The sequence below is a fragment of the Saccostrea cucullata genome, unplaced genomic scaffold (assembly GCF_032062105.1).
Source record: "Saccostrea cucullata isolate Sc308-1 unplaced genomic scaffold, CSIRO_AGI_Scuc_v1 ctg2087, whole genome shotgun sequence".
Lineage (NCBI taxonomy): Eukaryota > Metazoa > Mollusca > Bivalvia > Ostreida > Ostreidae > Saccostrea > Saccostrea cuccullata.
The window spans coordinates 70572-81742 of record NW_026937984.1 but is presented as its reverse complement, the minus strand read 5'-3'; the positions used below and the strand labels follow the sequence as shown (position 1 = coordinate 81742).

General features: G+C 32.7%; 1 protein-coding gene across 1 annotated transcript; it reads right to left on the bottom strand.

Moving 5' to 3' along the window:
- Positions 1-3000: 3000 nt before the first annotated feature.
- On the bottom strand, positions 3001-9917 carry LOC134249231 (RILP-like protein homolog). Its single transcript, XM_062731604.1, has 2 exons — positions 9513-9917; positions 3001-3180 (listed from the first exon to the last, which is right to left on the bottom strand). Exons 1-2 carry the CDS (start codon positions 9810-9812, stop codon positions 3001-3003), a joined length of 480 nt encoding a protein of 159 aa, XP_062587588.1. The 5' UTR covers positions 9813-9917.
- Between the last annotated feature and the right edge of the window lie 1254 nt (positions 9918-11171).

Below are 11171 nucleotides of genomic sequence, written 5' to 3'. Positions count from 1 at the left end.
CAAAATGTCTATTGTAGTATTTGTATAATTTGCTTTAAAGTGCTAAAAATTGGCACTTTCCTATATAATCCTATAGTAAATGTACCCGTATTTTGAGACAGTCCCTCAGAAATACCTGGACGGTAGATTTCCCCCAAACTTTGCATGTACACTGAAGTTAATGTAAGTTATATATGGTATACACTTGAAGAGTTTCGCTATTGTAGTTTTCACACAATAAAACTATAGTCGGCCCCCTTAAGGATGTTGGGGACAATTATTTAATGAATCTCAGGTGCAAATATGGAAAAAAATCGAACACCTTCAAAGGTCCTTCAAGGTATCACACCGGTAATTGACCAATCAAAATGAACTTAGTCAAATGTAGGTCCATATATATAAAACTGATTTTCTTTTCTTTTGAGACGTTTTTCTATTTTCTTTCATGCCATTTTTACAACTTTGGTACCTGTGCCTAGTAAAATTTATGTACTTTGTGAATAAATAAAGGTTTTTGACAGGAACTATTTTTTTCATGGCATAGGAGGCTACTTCCTGTAGTGCACTCGAGGTGTTTATAAACACAGTGAAAACACGTGGATTTGAGGGTAGCCCTGTTTGCAGATGGAAAAAGTCCGAAAATGCCGTGTGGGTACCCTGTTTTTTGGTGTCAGCTAATGTGACAGGTAATGTTTAACACCTCCTGCTAAATATTTTTTCATGTAAACAAATACCTGATTTTTAACGATTTTTTATTCTATATAGAATTATATAGTGAAAACAATTACCGGTGTGATACCTGAAGTTCTGTAGCATGTGCACCCTACTTTCGTTTTAACAGGAAGAACTTCGCAAGGTTAAGGTCAAGTCAAGTTAAACAAAGTTTTTCTGCTAAAATATCGACAATTTCTATGTAATTTTATGTCTACTAGCTCAAATTTATTAGAATTATTAATATTTGACTATTCTGGGGATTTATTTCTTTATTTTTCATTATGTTAGAGCTAGTTAGTAGATATTTATTACATGCGCGTTTTTTCCCTGTTTCCAAAAATAGCGGACTGACTTTCTTCGTAACAAACGCCAACACCTTCACTTTAAATCACAATTTCAAAAATAATTCGCATATTTTCACATCTTAATTACCTATTTTTCAATGTATTATGGTTTTATAATGCATATTGATAGATTCTTAGTAATTCACAACTCATTTATACGTTTTATACAACGTTTTATGTTACGAAGCGCTAATTCCACACTCAGACCCAATATATTGGGTTCCCGCACGGTAGCGTTTGTGACGTCAGACCCAATATATTGGGTTCCCGCACACAAAGGGTTAATAAATCTTCACAAGGTCCTATGTGTGTGCGAGATTGTTTTCTGGCTGTTATTTGAAGAATTAATGGAGACTCAACTATGTGAATCACTGAAAATCCTTAATTTAAGTATTATCCAACTTGTTTTTAGCAAAGAGGAAACTTGACACTGCTTTAGACATTTTGACATTATCATCGTGTGTCGTAAGGCGACACAACACATTTAAATGAAATCTTATAATTTGCAATTGTTTACTTATGCATATCCCTATTTGAAGTTTGCTATATGTTTTTTGATGAAAATTGTAATAAGATAGTAACAATTTTAGATAACAGTGAGAATTCATAACACTTTACTTTATAGTACAAAAAATATAAATTTATATATTAAAATACAGGTAGATATATTGTGAAAAATTGAAATAAACTTTTATAATTTCCATATCATTTTACAAAATCTTAAAACATTTTTTCTTATATACTGCCAGTCACCATTTGAGGTAGCAAGTTTGCTTTGGACTCACGGACCTGAAGAAGTCCATCCTTACGTCGCAGATTCGACTCCCAGTGCGTGACATGGATATCGACCCTTAATTCAGATTGAGATCCTGTGTCGCAGTAATTGCTAGCCAGAAAAATATCCTTCGCTGCTAAAAATGTTATTCTCGAAAGGGGTGTTAATTAAACAAACAAAATCATTCATGCCACCGTCTTTCAGTACTCACAGTACTCTTATTAACGGTTAGGGCTAGGGCTTCCATACTTCACATATGTATTCTTTGTGGCAAGTCATTTTATTGGATACCAATAACCTTGACCTTTTGAACTTGACCTTAGAGATTTCTGGACTTATGGAAAAACATTAACCATGGCAATAACTTTAGAAGAGTAAGGGCTAAGGCTTTCATACTTCACACATGTAATCCTTGTGACAAGACCTTTCATTCAATACCAATTACCTTGACCTTCTGACCTTGATCTTGGAGTTTAACCTACTTTTAAAATCTTTTTAACCTTGGCCATAACTTTTAGATGGTTAGGGCTAAGACTTCCATACAATACACATGTGTTCTTTGTGGAAAGACCTTTCATTGTATACCAATAACCTTGACCTTCTGATCTTGAAGATTTCTGTACTTATGAAAAAACTTTAACCTGGTCATAACTTGGGAACAGATGGTGATAGGGCTTTCATGTTTCACAATTGTATTTCCAGTTAGGAGACCCTACTTTGGGTACCAATATATTATTAAAATTTGCATTTAGGAAAAGTATAATCTTCACTATGTTGCCATACAGGGGTGTTTCACAAACACATCTTGTTTTCTTCGATTTTATTTTGCCATATTTTTTAACATAAAAAAGTATGTACTCTATTAGTAAAAAGGAAACAGAATTTAGACAAACAGCTTATTTTTTATATTTAGTCTGTGTTAAAAGATGACAGAGAAAACTAGCTTGTGGCTCATACATATTATTTTCAAATTGGTTTTGTTAATTTCTTTAAAAAAATTACATAACAATTATAGCCCTTTCATGAGGTCAATCCATATATATATCAACTTCACAGAAAAGCATATAGACCTGGCATTTTGTGCTCAGTTAATATGCTTTTCTGGGAAGTCAATATATCTATGAATCAACCTCACGAAAGGGCTATATTTATATTATATACAAACACACACACACACCCTTACAGGTGTCATACTTCATCTGACACCTTAAACTCACTTCTGGTGACAGCCTCCACCTCCTCTGCCACGGCCTGTTTAGTGTCCACCAGTCTCTCTTGTAGGCGTTTATTTTCTTCCTGTAGGTTGGACACAGCCTTCAACAAATCCTTTGTCTCTCTCTGCCAGTTATCCTCAATCTGCAGAAGCTCCTTCAATAATATATAAATGTAATTTACATATTACAGCAAAACTCGTTCAGTACGAACATGGATATTACAAATTTACAGATTTAGCGAAGTCATCTTGGATCCCCAGCTATATAAAATTAATGATTTCTCTGTGGTGGGCGGAGCTACTTTCCGTTCTGTATTAGCCCTGTATACAGTATTGTTTTTGCCAACTATTCTGTATCTAAAATACACCACGGTCTAAAAATAAATCTGACTCAATTTATCAAAAGCACGTACTAATAGTAAATGCTGATGTTTTCCTATTATAAATTTTAGAGAAATAACCAGTATTTTCCTGAGAATGTAAAATGTCAAAATTTCTCAATCACTTTTTAAAAACTTATTCCACACAGATTCTACACATAATTTAGATCCAAAGTAAAAGGAAAATTCGCAATATTGGAAAACCTCCTCTGTACACAATTTCGATCTAAACGAAACGGAAAATTTGCAATAACAGAAAACATCCACTCTCTTCGTGCAAAATCGTTCAAGTCCATTTTTTCCGTGTTTTTATTTTTTAAAATCCTTCTCGCTGACGACAGGCACACGTCTCTTTCACTTCGTTTTTAATGTCGCAATTCAATTTGAAAATGAAAATCCGTAACATCAAAGTCCATCGAAGAATTTTCTGTAAATCCTGTTTTTGTTAATCTAGTTAAACCAGGATTTTAAGACCCCTGAAATAAATTATGATAAAAATCCATCTACAATAGATCACAACAATGACGGTTAAATCCTCCATCTTATCCATTAAGACTGACTATCACTCTATTACGTCTACTCCGTTAAATTGTCAAAACTAATCTGACCCAATTTTACGCTTTCTGTGGAAATATATATACTGCGGATGCGTACTCCCCGTCCGGGCCTCATCTACAGAACTCTGGCGGAAGTTTGGATGCTGCAAAGTTATAAAGTGGGCGGAGCTATTTTTGATTGAACCTGTCACAAATCATTTAGAAAACTCGAAAGGTTTATCTACGATACAGAACCCGTTTCGTTCTCTAAATAATACTTAAACATATGGAAAACAAAGTAACAGATTTATTATGTATAAACCAAGAAGGATTTTGCCTTTAAGGTCTGCTCACTCATATTGAATGTTGCTTGAATTAATGATTTTCCAAAAGATTTTTTAGAAATGTATTTTATAAGTAAAATACTGTTAGTTACACAGTCAGTTAGGGACTAATACGGAGTCATACAGGGTGTGAAATGGAAATCCATATTGGGCGAGGCGAAGCAGAGTCCCAATAAGGATTTTCATTTCACATCCTGTATGACTCTGTATTAGGTCCCTAACTGACTGTTACGAATTTATCCCACTGAAGACCTTTTTAAACATTTCTTTGAAAAAATAACATATGAGCATTATTATCAAAATATCACATTTTAATAGTCATCATTAAATATAATGAGTAACAAAAAATTTAACAAACAACAGATGATACAATTTATCCCACTGAAGATTGTAGGGTTTTTTGACTGGTTTGCATTGCTGTGTTTGAAACATTTGCACTGGTATTTTGGAAAAAGTCGCCAAACAAATCACTTAGACGAATTCCTTTGAGACACTTCGCATTCTCAGGGAGAGATAGTTGATCGATACCCATCATTGTTAGAAGAGAGTGCAGCTCCAAAATTGGTAGTGGATGGTAAGGCAAGTTTGGCTTCGGTATTGCTACTGGATGGAAAGGCAAGTTTGGCTTCTGTATTGCTACTGGATGGAAAAGCAAGTTTGGCTTCTGTATTGCTACTGGATGGTAAGGCAAGTTTGGCTTCAGTATTGCTACTGGATGGTAAGGCAAGTTTGGCTTCAGTATTGCTAGTGGAGGGTAAGGCAAGTTGGTTGTGTACACTGGGCAGTAATGCTTCCGAGATGCTTTGTCCCATCTTCATCTTCTCATCCTCATCAACCCTCTGATATACAGTTAGAGACTGGACAGATTTAGGACCAGTAACTGTAGCCATAATCTGAGATGGGCCATACATTCCTTTGGACAGCATTGTGGCTCCAGTTGCCCGAATAGAATGATTTGTGTAAATTTTAGATAAATCACATTTCTTGCTGAGATCAGACATAAATGTTGCAAGTGTTTTGGCACCAACAGGCACTTTGGCATACCACACATCTTCTAATCAGTATCAGTATAAGAGGACACCGGACGGTCAAGTTGTGGTTGTAACTTGCTGATATATTTCTCAAAACTCGTGACTGACCTGAGTTACAGATAAAATACTCAATAAATCTTTAAATTTTCTAATTGAACAAAGAAGAATTTCTTTCAATATGTACTACTTGAAACAAAAAAAAATTTACCTGGTGTCTATGGCATAATGGGGGGGATATTTTCTTTGTCACTTTCTCTGTGATTTTTGGTCAACTTGTCAAGGCCCTTACTGGCCTTAGTCACTAATTGCAAGCCTGTCTTAATTATTTATATCTTTTTTAATGACATAAGTGTTTTGTCATCTTGGAGATATTTTCACAACCTCCCCTGCAACAAAAAAGCAAAAATATATTTATCAGAAATACATTTATTTTTTTATATAATTGACAGGACCATCTAAATCCCCCCACATCCAAACCACACAAATAAATCAAAATTTTGTAGAAGATTGGATCATAAAATTTTTCATACCTAAAAAAGTATAGCCTGATATCAAAATGAACCTCATTAAACAATCCACTAGGTGTTGCTGGATTCAGGTATACAGATGTGTATAATTTTGTCCTGTCAATTTCTGCAATCACGGAATGGTGCACTATAGATCCATGCAAGTCCCTCCCTCTTCAGTTCGGCCATCATCGCTTTGAAATTTTGATTTGCATCCTGAAATGCAGCGTCTTTAATGATGTCAAAAGTCTTGTTATGAGGTGGTGATCTAAGAAACCTATTCAGTCCATGATGGATATTTTCAAGCGATGATGTTTTATATTTCCCTCCATTTGGTTTCCTAGCGTCTATGTAGAAATGTCCCAACACTTCATTCAATTGCACCTCGTCAAAAGTTTCAAATGCACAATCCTGAGATTTTTCCTTTAAATAATCCCTTAAAATGTTAGCCGCTTTGTTGTTGCTTTTTATCGTATTTTCAGAGTTTACCTTTGTTCCTTTTCAATCATTTTGATCTCAGTCGTCTGCGCAAATCTCTTTTACAATAACAACGCTTCAAACAGAATCGCGTGCCAGATTTTAACGGAGACGTAATACGGAGAAAACCAGGGAGTACGAATGCGATAAGCTTTTATCCAATCAGTAATCTACAAGTTTTTCTGAAGTGGGATAAAAACAATTATAGTTTAGCTTGCGGGGCAAAATTGGACAAAAAAGACACTTCAACCTTGGCAACTTTCCTATAAACTTTAAGGAATAATAGACATTTATGTCATTAAGAGTTGACTGTTGTATTTAGCCTAGGGTTGGGCAATAATATCGATATTTCAATATATTGCAATACAATGACAACAAATATCGTATCGCAATACGATTTTGTAATATCGATATATTGGCAACAAGCTTAGATTAAGGTTATCCGATCCTCAGGTTCTAAAAAACAGGCATTAAGTAATTGAAAATGCTCACAAAGATGTCTCTAAATTCTCAAATTAAAATGTATTTACCCACGGTGTTTCTTTAATTTTTATCTTTAAATTTAATCATATTATATAGAAAAAATTAGTAAATCTCAAATAATTTTTCAGGAAATGCGATTTGAACTACCTACTGCATATTTTTAAATTGATAATTGATCAAAAAATACATTTTAGGAATAAAAATTAGGTATCCAGGCTTTTAATAAAATTAAATAATGTTAAATTGGGTTTACTACTCCTGTTTTTATACTATAATGCAGTGTCATCTGTGTCATTATCAAAGAAAACACCGTAAATCTTCTAATTTAAATATTATAGCTTTAAATAGCTAAATTAGCTATATAGCTTTATTAAGCTATTCAGTATAGCTTAATTTAGTGATTTTACTTTTTTATTAAAGGTGTAATTTTGAATCATACAGTATGCATAAAATGCGCAAATTGTTGCAGTGATGATATACAACTTTGAACTTTATTTTAAAATAATGCATGTAAAAATCACTCATCGAATTATGTCTCTTAAGGAATTTTGTCATAAAATATAAAAAGTTTTGGGGTTATATAAAGCAAATGATACAGTTACTTCTGCAATGATATTATAATGAAATCAACAATTTTTTGTCAACAAGATAATTGATTGGTACAGTTCAGCACAATCAGAAGCAATTATACTTATCCTTTAAATTACAAGGCACTAAAGGTAGTACAGTTACTCTAACAATAAAAATTCTCTTTTTGCTTAAAAGTATTCAAAAGCTTGCAAAGTTAGAACTCTTCAAGATTTTTGGTTGTTGTTTTGATAGCCCACAGAACATATATATGAAGAGTCAAATGCATGCGACTTTTTGTTTTTCTTCTAGCAAAAAACATTTTTGTGAAAAACTGTATATAAATAGCTAAATAAAGCTATTTTGAATAGCTTAATAAAGCTATATAGCTATTTAAAGCTATATACAGCCTAAATCTACCGGATATATTGAATTTCAATCATGCAAATTATTTCAATATATCCGTAATTTTTATATAAGCGAAATCATTAAGCCGCCATTTTTTTTTTATTAAAAGTTTAAATCCCAATCTATAAAATAAAGAACAAACCCGAACAAATTAATTTTCTCATCGTTTACCTATAACAGCGTACAGATTACATGGATTATTAGTCCTTGAAAGTTTAAATAAAATTGTTTCTTTCTTTTTTATCGATAAGAAATCTTCAACTTAATTCTTATTCCCCGATCACATTTATTTACATTTTGGAGAATAAATCACCGATGTCAAACTGTTACTACTGCAATGAATTATGCATTATTTCATCGTAAGTGTACTCGGTACAGTTCAGCATCAATCTTAGCTATTTCGAATTTAGGCTTATCATTATTCATTAAAACAGTTCGTATTAAATTTGAAAGTTAAGTTTTTTCTAGATCTGTGGGGGTTACTTTATTGCCTTTAGCCTGAATACTTCTGTATTATATACATGGAAACAAAGAATTTAGCAGTGATTTTTTTTATTTTCATAAAACAGCATTTTTGCAGTATAAAAACACATAAGGTGAAAACTTAATTATATATATTTAAAGCACACCTTTTTATATCAATTGGTCAGTCAGGCATAATTTCTGTCACCAACCGTATACGACAGCCGCCATTTTAAGTACTTCAATATAACCGTTATGAAAACAACTCATTATCACCTGTGGGGTTTACCTATAACAGTGACTTCAATATAAGCATAATTTCAATATAATTGTTTCTTTCGATTTCAATATAACCGTTATTTCAAGCCATATATGGCGTAACCCCGATCACATTTATTTATTTTTGAAAAATACAAAACTGTTGAGTACTGCTGAAGCTGCAATTTCATCGTAAGTGTACTCGGGTTGAAATAAAGCTATTTCAATATAGGTTTATCATTAGCTATTAACAGTATGTATTTAATTTCAAAGTTATGTTTTTTTTTCTAGATCTGTGGGGGTTAATGTGTTATTTAAATCTTTTGTATTTATACATGGAAACAAAGAATTTAGCAGTGACTAATTTTATTTCGTACGAGCATGCAGTATAAAAACACATAAGGTGAAAAAATGATTATTCACACCTTTTTATATCAACTGGTCAGTCAGTCAGTCTAAATTTCTGTCACCAACCGTAACGATAGCCGCCAGGCAGTACTTCAATATAACCGTTATGAAAACAAATCATTATCACCTGTGGGGACCAATTTTCAATATAAGCGTAATTTCAATGCCGATAATATAACCGTTATTTCAATGCAAAGAATATGAGAGTCAAATACTGGGGATTTTATTTTATTTCAAAATAAGCGGAATTTCAAAATAAGCGAGTTCAATATAAGTGGAGTAAGCTGTAGCTAAATCAAGATATTGTTCTGAACCTGATTATACCCAAAAATCAGGACATTGATTATTATTATTATACCCCTGTCAAATTGCTATGTCAATGTACTAAAATATTTTGATTCTGCTTTTTCTTCATGGTTCTTAAAAGAAAATATGATAAAATTCATCATTTCCAATGAAAATAATATTGTTAATGTACATAAAAACTCTTTATTTTAGCATTTGTATGAAATCAAGTCAATCAGGGCATTATACTATCAGGGCATTATTATACCTTCCCATCTAGTGATTGTACTGAACCTGTTTATATAATATGTTGTATATGATAATATTCATGCATAACATTACTTCTTCATAGCGGTGTCTCTCCTGTGCTCTTTCTCGTTTCTCATTTTCCAATTTATCAATAGTGTATCTAAGTTCCGATATTTCACTGCTTTCTTTCTCGTATCTCCCTGCAAGACTTTCTAACTGCTCCAAGGCCTTTATCACTTTTGGCATCAAATCAGTTACAGCGTCAACGCCATAGCTTTCGATCAGCTTTTCAAATTCCTTGCCAATCCCTGCAGCCTGGTCATATACATCAACCACAGTCACCGACTCGAGAGAATCATCCATAATGTGTCTCCTTTCAGGAAAAAGATCCATTGATCGTAAACACTAATTTCCTTATGCACCTTTACCTTCCTGTCATCCTTAGTTTGGTTATCTGACAATCGAGCACCTGACTTAGTTCCCAAATTCCGAGACCTTCCGAATGTGCGAGGTAGATAGTGGGACAAATCGCCCCCAAGATAAGTCGCCACCATCTGTCTCCTAAACCTATACACAGCAAGTGATCTAATACACAGTGAGTTACCCAGATGCCAAACTTTACCTGTGTTGGGGATTTTGCGGCAATTTTAAAATTAGTAATGAAAAGGTTTTCAATTTTTTGACTGTTTGAAAACACCCCTACCCATTTAAAAAAAATTATTATGGTATCATACTATAAATTCAAATATTAAAACAAAGATTGTTTTAGATGTTAGTGTATGTGTCAATTAAAAAAAACAACTCCTGTAACAACCAAATTAGTCCTAATTAATTCATCCCCAGGATCCCATTTATTAATTAAATGGAAAGAGGGCCATTTTAACTACATTTCACAAAAATATCTAGGATTATCCTAACCTTAATAAAGCTTTGTCACCACAAAACATGCTAAAAAATTGCTTGTAAATTCTTATCTGAATAAAAAAGGAAAATAGAAGTGACACAAGATAGGAAACATTATTTTTGAATTTACTTACTTCAACCAGTGCTGCTCTAAACTTTATCATTAACATTTCCACTTTAGATTTACCATTTAGCATATTAAAATTAATATCGAAATTTCATTTGAAAATATAATTAAGTTTTATGTACAAGAGGTAGATTTTAAAAAATACCTATTATAATATAATCCTTTCAAATACTAAAGGTATATCTAATTCTTATACACGTATTATCAAGATAAAAATTTTTATATTAATAGTTTCTCTATACCATGTTCGGTGAACATCAAAGGATCATGAGTTAATTTGAAGGTCCCCACGAGTCCCAAACAAGGTATACAGGGTATACACAGGGACCAGTAAGTAAATGTCAATCAAATTCCAGCATCCAATGATGTTAAGCAGTCCCCTATTAAAATAAAATAAAAATTTAATTCAGTCCTCTCCTAAAATAAAATGAATTAAATTAAATTAATTTTTTTTTTAATTTCATTTATTATGGAATTCCTATGGCCATACTTGTAAGCCCTTTTTATGGCAAGCCCTTTTACTAATCATACGTGAAATAAAATCAGTTTTCTTTCAATAAGAGAGATATCTTCTCTAGCAATTAAAGAGAGATATCTCTTTAGTTTATAGAGATATCTCTTTTTTGTTTTTCTCGTTAAGCTTATAATTCCACCCTCCTGTGATGTCATAGGTTTTCGCACAAACTCTTATTAAATTAAATTCATGCCCAATAGAACAATAT